At 41.9% G+C, this 18,566-nt stretch overlaps 1 protein-coding gene across 1 annotated transcript in view; it reads left to right on the top strand.

Moving 5' to 3' along the window:
• TNRC6B (trinucleotide repeat containing adaptor 6B) overlaps positions 1–18,566 on the top strand; it is an 814,361-nt gene that overhangs the window by 441,798 nt on the left and 353,997 nt on the right. Inside the window, 2 exon segments of the mRNA XM_073592654.1 lie at positions 4,149–4,223; positions 6,253–6,298. Coding sequence (XP_073448755.1) covers positions 4,149–4,223; positions 6,253–6,298 — 121 coding nt within the window.

Raw genomic sequence — 18,566 nt, 5'->3', positions numbered from 1 at the left:
TGAGTTTCAGTAATGCAGTTTCAGTGGAGTATAGTAAGTGAAAGCCGGACTGTAAGGGGTCAAGAAGGTTGTGGTCAGTGAAGTAGGTGCTCAGACGGTTGTAGACTAAGCGTTCTAAAAGTTTTGACGCAAATGGGAGCAAGGCCTTAAGTTGTTCAAGCTGTGTGGTCCACTGAGATCTTAAGTATGGGGGTGATCAGGGCATGTTTTAGAGGGGAGGGGAAGGTGCCAGTAAAGAGGGAGAGATTGGTTAAGAGAGTGACCATAGTAGATGTGAGGGAACAGGAGAAAGGCGGTAAGGCGGGCTTTTGAGAAAAATTTAGAGACCTCTTCTGTAGTAGCAAGGTCAAAAGAGCGGATTTGTACAGTGTATGTTAAGTGGGTTAGATGTCTGCAGTGGAGTCCCCCACGAGTTGTATCAATCTGGTTTTTGAAGTGATTGCCAATCTCGTGAGCAGTGTGGGCATTACTGGGTGGAGACGGTGGTAGAGAAAGTAGAGAGTTAAAAGTAGAGAAGAGACGATGAGGACAAAGTATTAATGAGGGTGACAAGGTAGGCTTGTTTGGCAGCATGGAGGGAGGAATTGTATTTTAATAAGGCAGATTTATATTGGGTAAAACTACAGAGTACCTTGCTCCCCTTTCTTCATAATGTTGGGGGGTGGGGGTGGTGGTGTTTCTTAGCGCAGAACTGGGAACAATGCAACTGATGAAAATGCAGCACAGGAAGATGCACAAGATTTCTCAGTGCACAAGATTTCTGGCAGGATCAACATGTAATTTTTTAGAATTTCTCTAACAGATGCAGCAAAATTCTTTCAAAGTTATTTACGACTGACACTTTTTTTTTTTTTTTTTTTTTTTTGCTGAATGAGTAGAGGTACTATGTACAAATATTGTAGGTAAACACTGCGCTATCAAAGGGCAAAAAGAATATGCAGAAAAAAGGAGCAGCTACATAGTGTGACAACAACAATGAAAATACCATATAAAAAATGTAGCGCATAAACATCAACTGTGAAAGCCCACAAAGGGTGTTCATAAATGGTATCACCATCAATACAATAAATGACTCGTGAGTCTCTCAACATAAAATGTAAAAGTAAAGTCCATCAAGTAAACAATATATAGTTAGAAAGTGTCCCACTGGTTGAAGATGGATAGGTATAAACAGCAGCTGATGTTCAAACATAGGCAGATAATTACATCCCCAAGGAGAACACATCAATCGGCTGTATAAATCTTGATAAAAATAGTGTGTAGAGAACTCTTACCAGATATACTGGACTCCCTTGTCAGCGACAGGGAATCACTTAGGCAGGGTGCCCCTCGGGGCATTGGAAAGGATGTCCCGACTCTCAGAACCCTCCAGGTCAGACTCTGCGTGGATCTCTAGGGGCCACCCGGTAGGTCCTCGCGATGGATAACCAAGGCACGGATGAGAGGAAACTAGACATCTCCCATAGGACTGTAGTGAAAGCTGGATTCTCATTCAGATGGTATGTGGAAAAAGAATAAAAAGCCTCCTCTACTGCCACTTCCAGCAATGTCTTCTCTCTACTTCCTGCAGGCTGTAGAGGAGGCTTTTTATTCTTTTTCCACATACCATCTGAATGCGAATCCAGCTTTCACTACAGTCCTATGGGAGATGTCTCGTTTCCTCTGATCTGTGCCTTGGTTATCCATCGCGAGGACCTACCGGGTGGCCCCTAGAGATCCACGCAGTCTTGGTGTGTTTCCTTTGAAATCTACTAGGCCAAAATCATGCTGCAGGCACACCAAGGTAGCACAGGACCACAGGTTTTACAAAAACACGCCATGCTGTGCTGCATTGATGTGAATGGGCACAATAAACAATAATGTGATTTCCAATGTCATGTGATTCTGTGCGACTCAAGTCGCATCTGAAATTGTACTAGTGTTAACCAGGCCTCACTCGTGTTTCTAATTGGATTCAGTTGAAAAAATCTCTCAATCCAGGGTGAAAGTTGTACAATTCTTGTGTCAAATTATTTATAAATCAACAGATTTTATTGTCACATTTTTCCACACATTTTGGTTAGGTAAATATATTATATTGCACACCTATTGTATTTATGCTTTTAAACCTGCATGGGGAAATTTTAAACTTTTCATATTATCAGTTTTCCCCTCTGTTAAAATGCCTGTTGGTTGCAAAAGATCAAGATGAAAGTTGCCACTTGGCTGATAGATTTATACTGAATTGATTTTTCTTCTGAGGAAAATCAACTAGGGGGTTGTCTAGAGCAGTGTTTCTCAACTCCAGTCCTCAAGGCGCCCCAACAGGTCATGTTTTCAGGATTTCCATTATTTTGCACAGGTGATTTGATCAGCTTCACTGCCTTAGTCATTACCACAGCCGTTTCATCTAAGGGAAATCCTGAAAACCTGACCTGTTGGGGCGCCTTGAGGACTGGAGTTGAGAAACTCTGGTCTAGAGCAGTGTTTCTCAACTCCAGTCCTCAAGGCGCCCCAACAGGTCATGTTTTCAGTATTCTCCTCAGATGAAACGGCTGTGGTAATTACTAAGGCAGTGAAACTGATCAAATCACCTGGTCAAAATAATGGAGAGCCTGAAAACATGACCAGTTGAGAAACATTGGTCTAGAGTGGTGAGTGAAGTGGATACTAGACTTATCATTGTTGCCTTGTCCATTTATAACTGGCCAGGTCAGAAAAGGATCATAATCCTTCAGATCCTTTAGAAATGAAATACCTTAATAGTATATTTTTTATTCATATGTTATTTCAAAGGGATCATTTAAAATGTTGCACCAGGCCCTTCGCTATGATTTTAAATTTTTGTTCTTTCCACAGACACAGTTAAATTTTTTTTTTTGCATATTTAGGTAGCAGTCTTGTAATTTGCTTGTACTCTAGTTACGCTAGTGGCCAGTGGGTGGAAAAAATGTGTGACCATGGTAAACCCATCCTTGATGAAAAGAATATGCAGACTTTGAGAATCAGCCCCAGGTTCCTAATTGACTTTTGATCGCCTTCAAAGCAGATAGGCCTTGTTCACACCATGTGCAGAGACCAACGGAAGCAGATGAAAAATGGATGTAAACTGACAAAGTCCATTTCCATCTGTTTGCCCATAGGAGTGCAAAAGACGGATGAAAAACTGACAAATGGAATACCTGTGTGAAAGGGACCAAACTTTACAAAAAATATTCTTGTACAATAAGTGCCTCTGTTCAAAGCTCTAGTTATTCATCCCTTATTAAACCTTACATTTCCCGATTGTTGCAAGAGATGCTCAAAACTGTTGCACTTTTTGCTTTTATCTGGTTGTGTTTGGCAACACCGACTTTAGACAACCACTTAAACCCAAGCTAAAAAGACCTGGTTAGTTTTACTAAATATGGATAGAGAAAATTGAGTACTGTCCGTGATACTTTTTTTATTTGCACTAACATACAATTTTTCAGGACAAGCCCCCTTCTTCAAGGTCCAAGCAGTACTGATTCACAAATTTTTAAGCAGAATGTTAAAGAAGAGAAAAAAAAAAAAAAGAGAAAACCAAACACATACAAATCAATGGTAATAAAGATAGCAGCAGAGTTAGTGAGATAAGACAGAGGGAGAGCTAGGGGGGAATGCAGGGGGGGGGGGATACTAATCACAGAGCGGTCGTAAAACTTTAGCATAATGTGTAAGGAAACCAATATCTAAATTCAGGCCATTATTCTTTGTGTCGTGCCGCTCTGTGATTAGTATCCCCCCCCCCCTGCATTCCCCCCTAGCTCTCCCTCTGTCTTATCTCACTAACTCTGCTGCTATCTTTATTACCATTGATTTGTATGTGTTTGGTTTTCTCTTTTTTTTTTTTTTTCTCTTCTTTAACATTCTGCTTTAAAAATTTGTGAATCAGTACTGCTTGGACCTTGAAGAAGGGGACATGCCCCGAAAGCTTGTCCTGAAAAATTGTATGTTAGTGCAAATAAAAAAAGTATCACGGACAGTACTCAATTTTCTCTGTCACAATTGCACTAATACGGCTACAATCAAATCAAGTACTAAATATGGATAAAAGTTTAACTTGCACTTTGTAAAAAAAAGTTCTGTATGCATATTATTTTGGAATGTTTTTGTTCTTACAAGAGTAAATGTCATCTCTCTTGCAGGGTTCCCTTAAAGGAGGGAACAGTGATTCCTGGATAAATCCCTTGTCCAAGCAGTTTTCAAACATGGGATTACTGGTAAGCTTTATAGTTGTGTTTTGTGTAGTAGGATTTTAGTTTAAAGCATAAGTAAATCTTCTGACCCCCACCAACATACAGTGTACACTTTTAACATATATGCTAGATCACTGTGTGACTATTTTTAAAGTGCACAATCTTAATCATACAGGACATGCAGACCTTTGGTTATGCTCCTTTACCATCAGGTGATAAGATGCTGGCAAAGTTTTTGGACACTCCCCCCCTTGGGTATTCCCCTATGACCCTACTCCCACAGCCCACCAAGTTTTCCTCCAAAGCCCTCTTCCCAATGAAGGGGCACCCCCACTCCTCAGGGTGGGGGGGGGGTGGTATCTATTACAGTTTGCCTCTCCCTGGGTCACAGACTTTCCAGACCTGTGTGTTCAATTGTTTATTTCAAAGGGGTACAAAATTGAGTCCCAAACTCTACCTCCTTACCTTTTTTTTTTTTTTTTTTTTCCCACTCAGAGCAACCAAAAATTGCCCAAGGACAATCAGATTTGCAAACTGTCCTAAACCATCTCTTGTCCCTGTGAGTAGTTGTGCCAGTACTTCCACAAGACAGGTTCAAAGGATTATATTCAAACTTGTTTATGGTACTAAAAGCCCAATGGGGATATTTGTCCTATTCTGGACTTAAAATCCCTCGACAAATATCTCCAAATTTCAGAATTTTGCAGTGAATTTGCAAGGTCGTTAATTGCCTCTCTGAGATACCTACCCACCAGCGCCAATTCTCCCTTGTCTGGTCAAAATGATAGAGCAAGAGAGGAAAGTGATGACTCTAATTGCACCAAACTGGCCCAGAAGGACCTGGTACACAGACATACAGCTTCTAGCAGATAATCCCTTACCTCTTCAAAAATAGGCAAGAACTTGCATCTCCATGGGTCTCAAAGTCTGTTATTCCTACCTTGCTAAAACCTAGAAAAGCCACTTCTAGGAAGATCTATTACCATACCTGGAAATCCTCCTTTGCCTGGTATTAACACAGGCACTCAAATCCCAGAGATTGTGCCTCACATTCTGGCCTTCCTACAATTAGGACTTTTAGGTAGGTCTCTACCTTGTTCATTCTCTTTCAAATACCTTTGGCTTCACTCTCCCCTTAAAGCTACAGCTTCAATCAACAGATCCCCTATTTTTCCTGTTCTCAAGACCATGGAAGGGACACCCTGCATTCCAGAGCAGTCTATCAATGATTCTTTTTTTTTTTTTTTTTTTTTTTTTCGTTCAACCTGCTAGTTGAATGAAAAAAAAAGACTCCATTTACAATACTCACATTCATTGTGGGTGGGAATATCTTCCCTCTGTGCCTTTGTATTGTGGGGAGACTTCCCCGCCTTCAGAATACATCGGTTAGCATTGCCAGCCATAGCCAGCATTGTGGATTATTCTGCAGCTGATTCTTCTGCAGATGAACCTTTCCGCTGCAAGGCTCTTGCAGCAGCACTTGTTGGGTCTGTTGACCTTTGTTGTTGGACTTGTTTACCTAGTTGCTGCCCACCTTTCTCATTCATTGCTTGGAACGCCCCAGGGTCTATAAAAGGGTCTTTGCCTGAGTCCTGTATGATTAGGGTTAGAGGAGTTTTGACTTGCCTGTAAATTTCATATCTTGCACTACAGTACATGACACAGGCCCCCCTGCCTTTCATTCCTTGGTTACTCTACATTTCTTGCTACAAACCTGAGGACTCAGAGTGGGGCAGGGTTATATGGGAGGCAAACAATGGGTATGTCTTTCAAAAGCATTTCCAGTGTTAAGTCATCTGAAGGTATGACCCTATAACCCAGGGTCTTAGCCTGTGTGCTGTACTGTATTCCAAGATATGGAATTTACTGGTTAGTCAAAATCCCTTATTTTTGTAGTTATACTCCCACTTCCTCCTAAAATGTCTGTTCTATGATTAATTGTACTGTAGTCCATATTTATATGACAGTTATAAAAACAATACTTGAGATAAATTGTCTCCAATTTTAAATTCATGGACAATCGCGTCATCATTTCTTCTCAAATGTTGTACAGAGCCAAGTGGATGACCCATCTCCCAGTAAGATGGACCACCCTGTTGGTAAGTCTTTCTGCCTTTTGTTTGTGTGATGCTTGAAAGTACTAAAGTTGCTGTAGTCCATATACTGTACTTTAAAAATATAAGAAATTAACAATTTTATCGTACATAGAGGGAAGTAGTAGTATTTGTAGATAATCTTAGAGTGGAGTTGTACTGCTGCCTTCATGATGTTGGAAAACACAAATTTTAAGCCAACACCCTGTATAACCCCACCTTCAACCATCACGCTTCAGCTTTTTGCTAGTATCTTTGGCCCTTGGATACTTAATCCTTGGTTGTGCAGAGAACAAATTTCTCCCAAATTTTTTTCTGTCTTTTTTTTTTTTTTTTCTTCAAAACTACACAGTGTAGTTGTTTTACTTCAAATAGAAGATCAAGTATTCATCAGAAATAACTCTTTGCGCTGCTATTTCAACACAAAAATATTAGAAAATACTACAACTGTCCATGCCTTACGTCACTCCCAAAAGTGTTTAACCACTGCAGCTCCAGAAGGTTCACCCCCCTTCCTGACCAGACCATTTTTTGCGAAAGGGCACTGCGTTGCTTTAACTGACAATTGCGCGGTTGTGCGACAGAGTACCCAAATAAATGGATGTTCTATTTGTGGGAAAAAGATTTCTTTTGGTGGTATTTGATCACTTCTGCAGTTTTTATTTTTTGCGCCATAAACAAAAAAAACTGACAATTTTGAAAAATTTCTGCTATAACACACATCCAATAAAAAAAAGTAAAAAATCGAATTTCTTCATCAATTTAGGCCAATATGTATTCTACTACATGTTTTTGGTAAATAAAATCCTAATAAGCGTATATATTGGTTTGCGCAAAAGTTTTATAAGGTAAATGGGTTCCCTGGGAATGCTTTCTTGCTGTGTGGGGGGTGGTTTAACTGTAGGAAGACAGATTTCCCTGTTCCTGCTTAGCAGAAACACAAGATTTCTGTCTTCCTCACTAGCAGAACGGCGATCTGCCTTGTTTAGACCGCCGTTCTGCCTCTCTCGGAGTGATCGCCGGGTTCCCATCGGACCCGCTGTGTCGAATCACAGTGAGAGCGGATCGCTAGCGGCACATGCGCGCCCCAAACCCCAAGAAAAAAATCTTGTATGTGATTTTGCACTTAAGGGCTGCCCTGCCGCTGGAATATGTACGTGGGTTAAGCGGTTAAAAAACAATACAGCGGGTAAAATAAGTATTTATGTTTCTAGGTATTTCTAAAGGTGCTATTGACATGAAATTTTCATCACACGTTTGTAAAAACCCATACAGTCTATACATACAAAGAAACAAATCTGTTCAGAAATGAAGTTATGGCTAATAAAATGGAATGACACAGAAAAAAAGTATTGAACGCATTAAGAAAGGGAAGATGCAAAAAGTCATGGAAAGCCAAGACATCAGATGAAATCGGTCTCAACTGATGGCCTATAAAAAGGTGTCGCCAATTATCAAGGTGTCACACAAGAAACCTCTCATGATGGGTAAAAGCAAAGAGCCCTCTCAAGACTTTTGCGATCTTATTGTTGCAAAACATAGTAATGGCATTGCTTACAGAAGGATTTCTATACTTCTGAATGAATGTTCCAGTGAGCACTGTTGGGGCTATAATTCAGAAGTGGAAAGAACATAATTTCACCAAAAACTGGCCACGACCAGGTGCTCCTCGCAAGATTTCTGACAGAAGAGTGAAAAGAATTATCAGAAGAGTTGTCCAAGAGCCAAGGACCACTTGCGGAGAGCTTCAGAAAGACCTTGAATTAGAACAGGGCTTGACAAATTTGCTTTGAACCTAGGAGCCAATTTTTTTTTTTTTAACTAACAAATCCTACGGATTTAACATGTGCCCGAAGGTGAAGTTATCCTTATCCTTTAACCCTTTCACAGCCAGAGCCATTTTTGCATTTTATGGACACATTTTAAAAATCATTTTAGGCCTGAAGATTACATAAATCCCCCAAACATATATTTTCTGAAAGCAGATTTCCTAGAGAATAAAATAGTGGTAGTTAAAATTTTTCACGTCACACAATATCACTGCAAAGGTCTAGGAAACGCACAACATTTCAGTAAAAAAAAAAAATAAAAGTTAATTTTAGGGGGCACAAAATCACAATAAATGAACCAATTTTTTGGTAAAATATAAAAGCCGTGGAGTAAATGGATACCCAACATGTCAAGCCTTAAACATGTCAGGACCCTTTATTTTTCCATAGGTGACGCTTTAAAAGTCATCAGTTTAGCGTCAAAAAGGAGGTTTGGTGTTAGAATTATTGCTCTCATTATGGTGTGCGCAGCGATATGCAACGTGGATCGCAATCAACATTTTCAGGCATAGGTGCGTGTGTACGTTCGTATATGTGAGGGTGGGTGGCCTCAAACCCTTTTTTTTGGGGGGGGGGGTGATTTTATGTGCTTGGGTGTAACTTTAATTTTTTACTGGGTGTGGGGAGCATTCAGGCGGCAGCCCAGGCGCCAGGTCAAAACTTGCAATTGCGACCTGGCGTCTGGGGTTTGTCAAACCTCAAATAAGCAGGTACAGTTGGTTCAAAGAAAACAATAAGTAGTGCACTCAATGGCCTCCTGTATGCATGCTCACCACGCAAGGCTTCATTGGTGAAGAAAAAGCTTGTTGAAGCTTGTTTAAAGTTTGCTGCACAACATTTAGACAAGCCTGTGAAAAATGGCAGAATGTAATCTGGTCAGATGAGACCAAAATTTAACACTTTGGATACCGTAATACACACCATGTTTGGAGGTCAAATGGCACTGCACATCACCCCAAAAACACCATACCAACAGTGAAGTTTGGAGGTGGGAACCTCATGCTGTGGATCTGTTTTTCACCATACGGTACTGGCAAACTTCATATCATTGCAGGAAGGATGAATGGAAAAATGTACCAAGACATTCTTGATAAAAATCTGCTGGCATCTACCAGGATGATGAAGATGAAATGAGGGTGGACATTTCAGCAAGACAATGATCCCAAACACAAAGCCAAGGAAACTCTCAATTGGTTTCAAAGAAAATAAAGCTGCTAGATTTAACCAGCCAATCACCTGACTTGAATCCAATAGAAAATATATGGAAATAACTAAAAATCAGAGTTCATAGAAAAGGCCTACGGAACCTTCAAGATTTGAAGACTGTGTGGAAGAATGGGGAAAAAAATCACACCTGAGAAATGAATGCGACTAGTTTCTACATACAGGAGGCGTCTTGAAGCTCTCATTATTAACAAAGGATTTTGTGCGAAGTATTAAATAAGTTTCAGTTACCTTGTTCAGTACTTTTTCCCTGTGTCATTACATTTTATTACACTTAACTTAATTTCTGAACTTATTTGTTTTGGTTTCTTTGTATTCATGGATTGCATGGGTTGTTGCCGACATGTGGTGAAAATGTCACTTCGATAGCACCTTTAGAAATATATTTACCTAGAAAAATTGTGACATGTTCAATACTAATTTACCCGCTGTAAAAGTAAATATGGTATAGTGCTATTACAACATCCAACTGAATTATAAATGTGAAAGTTAAATATAAAAAAAAAATTAAAACAGCCACATGAAATATTATCTCTCGTGTCTTCTATTAATACACATCCTTGAATATGTGATTTTATATTACATCCATTTCACTCATTCACCACCACCAGTTGTGCTGTCACCTGAAATACAGGTGCATTTAAAAAAAATTAGAATATCATTAAAAAGTTTATTTCAGTAATTCAGTTCAAAAAGTGAAACGCATATATTATATAGATTCATTACACATAGTGATACATGTCAAGCATTTCTTTTTTTTTAATTTGATGATTATAGCTTACAGCTAGTGAAAACTCCAGATTTAGTATCTCAGAAAATAAGAATATTACAGAAGACCAATAAAAAAAAAAAAAAGTAATACATAAATGTTGGCTTAATGAAAAGTATGTCCATGTACAGTATAGTATGCACTCAATACTTACTACTCAATTACTGCATCAATGCGGTGTGGCATGGAGGCAATCAGCCTGTGGCACTGCTGAGGTGTTATGGAAGCCCAGGTTCCTTTGATAGTGGCCTTCAGCTTGTCTGCATTGTTGGGTCTGGTGTCTCTCATCTTCCTCTTGACAATTCCCCACAGATTCTCTATGGGGTTTAGGTCAGGCGAGTGTGCTGGCCAATCAAGCACAGTGATACCATGATCATTAAACCAGATATTGGTACTTTTGGCAGTGGGGGCAGGTGCCAAGTCCTGCTGGAAAATGAAATCAGCATCTCCATAAAGCTGGTCAACAGAGGACAGCATGAAGTACTGTAGATTTTCCTGGTAGAGGGCTGCGCTGACTTTGGACTTGATAAAACACGGTGGCCCGACACCAGCAGATGACATGTCTCCCCAAATGATCACTGACTGTGGAAACTTCATACTGCAGCTCTTGCAACTTTGATTCTGCGCCTCTCCACTTTTCCTTCAGACTCTGGGTCCTTGATTTCCAAATCTTACTTTAATCCGAAAAGAGGACTTTGGACCACTGAGCAACAGTCCGGTCCTTTTTCTTCTTAGCCCAGGTAAGACTCTTCCGTCGTTGCTGGTTCAGGAGTGGCTTGACACAAGGAATGCGACAGTTGTAGCCCATGTCCTGGATATGTCTGTGTGTGGTGGCTCTTAAAGCACTGACACCAGCTGTAGTCCACTCCTTGTTAATCTCCCCCAAATTCTTGAATGGCCTTTGCTTCACAAATATCTCAAAGCTGCAGTTATCCCTGTTATTTGTGCACCCTTTTCTACCACACTTTTTTCTTCCACTCAACTTGCCATTAATATGTTTGGATACAGCACTCTGAACAGCCAGTTTCTTTAGCAATGACCTTTTTGTCAATGATGTCTTCTAGACAACAGTCTTCCCCTCTGATTGTGTAACCTACTGAACCAGACAGAAACCATTTAAAGGCTCAGGAAACTTTTACATGTGTTTTGAGTTAATTTGCTGATTAGAGCGTGACGCAATGAGTCTACAATATTGAACTTTTTCACAATATTCTAATTTTCTGAGATGCTGAATTTTGGGTTTTCACTAGCTGTAAGCCATAATCATCAAAATTCACAGCAAGAAATGTTAGAACAATGTCACTCTGTGTATAATGAATCTACATAATGAGTTTTACTTTTTTTTTTTTATAGAGGGGGGACATAGAAAGCTAAGATTAAGAAGGGTTCACCGTATAATTTAGCAGATATAAAAACATATCTGCCCTGAGGGCCTGTGCATATCTCTCCTGGCTCAAAGTGCATGGATTTTGCAATCAAAATAGATACACCTCTGGAATGGGATGTAAACATCGAGTGAAACGCCCATCCTACCCAGGGGCGACGTAGGGCCATCTGTAGCTTGCCATCTATATGGGTTTCCACCAGTGCTATTATATCAGCCCTCTGTTTCTTAAGGAATGCGAGGGTTGCCGACCTCTTAAGCGGTTCACGCAAGCCCCTCACATTCCAAGTAAGAAATTTTATAGATGCCATATGGAGTTCTCACAAATCAATTTCAGTATTAAGGTGTGTATCCTGACCCTCGCAAGTACCTTTACACAAAAGTTATGTATGAGTATGTAGAGTACTACAAAATAAAACAGCAAAGACAAATTTTCAATATTATTCAAAAAGCTATATTGCTTCAAAATGCGTGGACATAGTATTTCTTGCATTTTAAAAAGTAACTTGAACATTTTCCCTCCCCTCTCCCTCCCGGCCCTGCACTGACCCCAACCTGTGCGGGCATACTTCCCAAACAAAACTGAAATTGAAACCCGGGAAAAAAACAGTCAGCTGCGTTTGAAATAAAAGAAAAAACCAGGGTAGCCGTTGGGTTTTGGAACCCGGGGTAATCATATCCCACAAAATCGTGTATAAAGAAAATAGTTGCGTGAAGTCTCTGGGATAGATAAATGTGTGTAAATGTAGTTGGACAGCTTCATTCCAGGTTCGGTGACTGATTTCCCTAAAGGTGCGTGGGGCAAAGTCACGCTGCACCATACATGCGTTTTGTAGGACTATTACTGACCCGAGGCTCCGGTCGTCAAAAAAATAATAAGTAATAATATGTAGTTTCTCCTGAGGTATTTGGGGCAAAGTCCCTCACGTTGTAAGAAAAGAGGCCCATGATCCCCTGCCGCAGTACACGGCCATATGCTGCATTTGTTGGGTTATTCATTCTCTTTCCTGTTATCTCGGCGCTCCAGCCAGGCGATGGTATCTTCAGGGGTTTCAAAGAAAACTGCTCGGCCGTCATCCTCCACACGAAGGCGTGCGGGGAATAACATTGAATATTTAAGATTCTTGAGGCGCAGGCGCCTCTTGGCTTCGGTGAAATTTTGTCTGCGTTTCTGTACTTCAGTGGAAAAATCAGGGAAGATGGCCACCTTGACGTTGTCAATGGGTATATTACCTTTCAACCTTGCCATGCGCAGCGTTGTGTCGCGGTCTTTATAATTTAGCAATTTGGCAATAAATGTTCGAGGTGGGGCACCTTGTGGGTGGCGGCCTAGCGGGCATACGATGCGCTCTCTCGACAGCAAACGTGGGCGAAAATGCCTCCCTGCCATACGTTGTAATTAGTAATTGCTCCAGGAAAGTTGTAGGGTCTTTCCCCTCCATCCCCTCTGGTAGGCCAATGAAGCGAAGGTTGCACCTACGAAGCCTGTTCTCCATGTCATCTTGCTTTGCCAAAAGTTGATTGATCTGGTATTGCATGCGTTCAGAGGTAGTCTGTAATGGCGGGATCGCGTCCTCCACTTCTCCTAGTCTTGTTTCAGATGTCTTAACACGCTCCTTAAGCTTATGCAGGTCTTGTCGGACCAGGGAGACATCTACCTTCACCTCCTCAATTTTGGTCGTGAGAGCGGCCTGGAGTGCAGAGATGGCTTCCAGCACTCTATCCGTGTCTGCACCCGCCACCTCCCTCCCCTCCGATGCGGTGCCGCTAACTTCCCCCAGGTTGTCTTTATCCTGTCGGCGGTACTTATCAAGTTTGGCAGCCGTGTCAGACTTGGGTTTCGTCGGTGCCATGACTGTTAGTAAGAGGCGGCAGATGTAGCTGGTTAGGCGGTTGCGGAGTTGACACAGAGGGTGAGCTGGGGGGGTTTGGAGGTCAAGAACAGAAAGTTAATCGCCACTCGTATCGCCTAGGAGAGGACCTGAGACCCCGTTCACCCCCGATGGATCCGAGTACCCCCAGAAGACTTGGGCAAAGACCATGTTTTGGCGGGCAAGGGCGCTGGGATTGTCAGCTGGGATTGTCAGCCATGGTTCAAATCAAGCAGAGGAGAGATGGGAGGGTCAGGGGTGTCCAATATAGAGTATCAAAATAGGTGCCACTCACCTGGAGGCTGCAGAGATCATCTGTATGTCCAAGCACTTTGGTGTCCCTGGAGAAGTTGCAGGGAGCAATAGATGGGCTTAATGATCCACTTTACTTGGCGCAGATTCCAGGAGGGATGGGTGTATTGCTGGTGAAGAGGCCAGGAGCACCAAGATGGCCGCCAAAACTAGGCTGAAATCACGGCCCGGGTCTGCGGCTGTCGCTGTGTGTAGGAGCACTGTTCAGATCAGACTCCCAGGGAGAATCCGGTGTAGCAGGATCAGCATTTGGTGGGGAAGTCAAGTACCAGAGGGGCCAGAGTTCAACACCTTTGGAGGGGCCGGGAGGAGCAAGATGGCCGCCGGAGCCCAGGACCAGGCCGAAGCCGCGGCCTGGATTTAAGCCTGCCGCCGTACAGGAGGGTACCACTCCATCTAAATCCCTGCCCGGAAGCCCGCAGAGCAGGGTCTATGTGCGGCAGGAGGTCCAGGCACCAGGGGAGCCAAGAAGGAGAACAGACGAGGGGGCCGGGTGGAGCAGGATGGCCGCCGGAGTCGACTAGGCCGAAGCCGCGGTCTGTATTTGTGGCTGCTGCCGCGGAAGAGCGCCGTGCCGTTCGGAGCTCCCGTCTGATCAAAAGCCTGCTGATTCAGGTCTGTATACTTGTAGGGTCCCCAGGAGGTATATCTGGCTGCTCAGGAGATTGTTGAAAAGCAGGATTAATTTGGATGCAGGAGTATTGGACGGAGCTCGGGTCTTCCACGTCCTACTCCATGCTGTAGCAGGCCACGCCCCCCATGAGTTTTACTTTTTAAATTGAATTTCTGAAATAAATTGACTTTTTGATAAAATTCAAATTTTTTTGAGATGTACCTATATATAACCCTCATACACTGAAAGGTCACAAAACGCTTATGTCACTTTCAAATGCGATTAATCCTTCCTGCATGGCCTCCTATACTCCACTCAGATCCACCAGTATGGTTCATTTTAATGGTCCTGTCCATCTCTAGCGTCCTCCGCTCTTTACCCTCCAAACTATAGTGTCACTATAGAACAAAACAAACGCTTTATAGTGCTTTACTGGTAAAATAAAGCTTTGTTTCAAACCCACCATATGACTAAAACTCACATTATAAGGTGCTTTACAATGCACCCATAGATGCAGCAGCAAAACAAGAACTGCTAATAATACAGTCAATGATACATGTAGCACAATTATTGAATGGGCATATAGTGTGCTGATATAATCCAAAGCCATGTCTGATGCGGTTTGTTACCAGGACACATGACTTCCTCAGGGGGAATTTACCTGGATGACGGCCTTTTCCCTTTTACAGTCCTAATCATCGGCGCCAATTTACTGGAGACGAAAAATATATCATGCACCTTATTGATTCTACACCATGGAGTATTTGTTGTTAATATCTCAATCCACATTTCTCTTATTCATTCTCTCCAGCACCTTTTTTGATAGACCAAAGGCAATAATTTGGGTGCTATCCTGTTTTGCCTCATCATAGCCACCTGCATTACTGCAGTGGGGCAGGGGAATTATTTTTACACATAGGGCCAGGCAGGTTTGTACTGTTTTTTTGTTTTTTTGGGGTTTTTTTTTTTACCCTTAATAAATGAAATCCTCATTTAAAAACTGTAATATTAAAATGTATTTGTTGATCTGAATCATTTTAAGTGTGAAAAATATGCAAAAAAAGAAATAAATTGGGAAGGGGGTAAATACTTTTACACACTAGCGTATTTGATCCCCTGCTGATTTTGTACGTTTGCCCACTGAATAAGAACAAAAAAAAAATCTGGAAAAGCACATTTCAAAAAAGTTATAAATTGATTTGCATTTTAATGAGTGAAATAAGTATTTGACCCCTTCGCATAACATGACCTTAGTACTTGGTGGCAAAACCCTTGTTGGCAATCAGAGGTCAGACGTTTCTTGTAGTTGGCCACCAGGTTTGCACACATCTCAGGAGGGATTTTGTCCCACTCCCCCACTCCTCTTTGCAGATCCTCTCCAAGTCATTAAGGTTTTGAGGCTGACATTTGGTAACGCAAACCTTCAGCTCCCTCCACAAATATTCTGTGGGATTAGGGTCTGGAGACTGGCTAGGATGCTCCAAGACCTTAATGTGCTTCTTCTTGTGCCACTCCTTTGTTGCCTTGGCCATGTGTTTTGGGTCATTGTCATGTGGTACATGGCCCCACGTCCATCGTCCCTTTGATGCGGTAAAGTTGTATTGGGGTCATAGGCAGCATTCCTCCTCCTCTTCCAAACACAGCGAGTTGAGTTGATGCCAAAGAGCTAGATTTTGGTCTCATCTGACCACAGCACTTTCACCCAGTTCTCCTCTGAACCATTCTGATCATTAGCAAACTTCAGGCGGGCTTGTACATGTGCTTTCTTGAGCAGGGGGACCTTGCGGGCACTGCAGGATTTCAGACCTTCACGGCGTAGTATGTTACCAATTGTTTTCTTGGTGACTATGGTCCTAGCTGCCTTGAGTTTGACAAGATTCTCCTGTGTAGTTCTGGGCTAATTACTCACCGTTCTCATGATCATTGAAACTCCATGAGGTGAGAACTTGCATGGAGCCCCAGACCAAAGGAGATTGACAGTTACTTTGTGTTTCTTCCATTTTCCATAATCGCACCAACTGTTGTCGCCCTCTCACCAAGTTCTACAATCTTGAGAAGGTAAATTGGGTATCTGGCGCTCCAGGAGGCAATGGCCTTAGTTTGTAATAATGTATATTTGATTAGTCAGTCTTTAGGTAAAAACAAAGTTGGATCACATTAAGGGGGTGATTTAAAAAGAGGCAGCCATCCTCGGAGTGTGTCCAGCAACTCTGCATAACATATAAAAGAAACGGGGGGGGTCTCTAAGTGTAGTATTAAAACAGTATCATTTATTGCACAAGATTAAAAACACTTACAAGATATAAGTGGGAGTCATGTTCCTCATGAGTATAGAGTCCTGGCAGTTCTACTGTGTCCCACAAGCTCCTCGCACAATCTGGGTAGCTGGGAAAGGTTCTGGTGTGGTGATGTGCTGAATAGCTGTACATTCAGGAAAACCAGGAAGTAGCTCCATGCTGTCCAGCTTGAACCAGAAGCGGAAAGGATGTCACCAGCAGGGGGCGGGAGGAAGGGGTCAGGACTGTCTCTGTGGAATGAAAGGCTACGCGCTCAGAGCTCACAGCTCCTTCTACTGGCCTGTTGTTCTCTAGAGCATCCTTAAATACACTCTCCTGGGCATGATGTCTGCAGCCGTAGAACTACAACGGTCAGCGAACCAAAGGAAATTCAGAAAAATAGTAGATAATAGTTGGGCTTACAAAGGTTAACCGCTGATCTGCATATGTGTGGTCATGCATTATACAAAGATACAAAAATACATTTTATGATGTCTCTCTTACAAATATATGAATTCTGTACATAATGTCATTCTTACATATTTGCTCTGTTTTGCATAAGCTGTCAGCCTTTGTAAGCCCAACTATTTATTATCTACTATTTTTTACGAAATTCCTTCATCCCATTGCCTTTAGTCCGCTGACCGTTGTAGTTCTACGGCTGCGGACCTCACGCCCAGGAGAGTGTATTTAAGGATGCTCTCCTCCGGAGAACAGGCCAGTAGAAGGAGCTGCGAGCTTCAAGCGGATAGCCTTTCATTCCACGGAGACAGTACTGACCCCTTCCTCCCGCCCCCTGCTGGTGATATCATTTCCGGTTCAAGCTGAACAGCATGGAGCTGACTACTTCCTGTTTTTCCTGAATGTACAGCTATTCAGCACAACATCACACCAGAACCTCTCCCAGCTACCAGGATCGTGCAAGGAGCCTGTGGGATGCAGTAGAACTGCAAGGACTACATACTTATGACGAGCATGACTCCCACTTATACCTTGTAAGCGTTTTTAATCTTGTGCAATAAATGATACTGTTCTAATACTACACTTAGCGAGGCGCCCCCTTTGTTTCTTTTAGCTCTTTGGTCTTGGCCATGGTGGAGAGATTGGAATCTGATTGATTGCTTCTGCAGACAGGTGTCTTTTTTATACAGGTAACAAGCTGAAATTAGGAGTGCTCCCAATATCAGCTCATTGCCTGTATAGAAGACACCAGGGAGCCAGAAATCTTGCTGATAGGGGATCAAATATTTATTTCACTCATGTTTTGCTTGCGTCTATCTATCAAGGTTCCTCTGTGGCATAAGCAAGGAAGCTGAGATTTCTATACAAAACTATTACAATCTTAGGAATACAATACAAGACTGACAGATATCTATAACAAGTAAAAATGCCTAGCAAATGAACAACCTATGGTCTAACAGTACAAATACACTTAAAAGTTACTTATCTTCTGTTACTGTATGTTCGTGATCTCCATTGGCAAAGATGCTTCTTGGACACCAGGCAGTGTTCTTGTATCATGAGTGGCGACTTCTGATCTTCAAAGCATGATGGTGTGTGTGTGTCCCTACTCACCCCTTTTATGTGTCAGGCTGTTTGCCATAGTTACCAAACAGAAAACATGCCTGTTTACTGTAACTGTAGAAACAATGGACTGTTGAAAACGCTATCTACGTACCCATTGTCTAATCGAGCCAACACCTGACAGTAATCTAACAGTCATTCTTTCAGTTTGAGAGCTGAAAAAGACCTCAAACAACTAAATCTTTCTTGTGTACTGTACCAATAGAGACAATTGCCTGTTAATTGAACTGTCAATTGAATACAACAATGATATATACCCCCATTGTATAAAACAGCATTTGTTTGAGAAATCTACTCAAGCCAAAAACTGACAATATCTCTATGACCAACCACTATTGTGTAATGTTATGTCCATGTATCGTAAGTCTGATTAATAAAAAAAAAATCATATTGTAACAGACACAACACATTC

Source organism: Aquarana catesbeiana, linkage group LG07 (assembly GCF_042186555.1).
Source record: "Aquarana catesbeiana isolate 2022-GZ linkage group LG07, ASM4218655v1, whole genome shotgun sequence".
Lineage (NCBI taxonomy): Eukaryota > Metazoa > Chordata > Amphibia > Anura > Ranidae > Aquarana > Aquarana catesbeiana.
The sequence above is the reverse complement of the archived record's forward strand: the minus strand, read 5'-3'. Positions and strand labels throughout refer to the sequence as shown.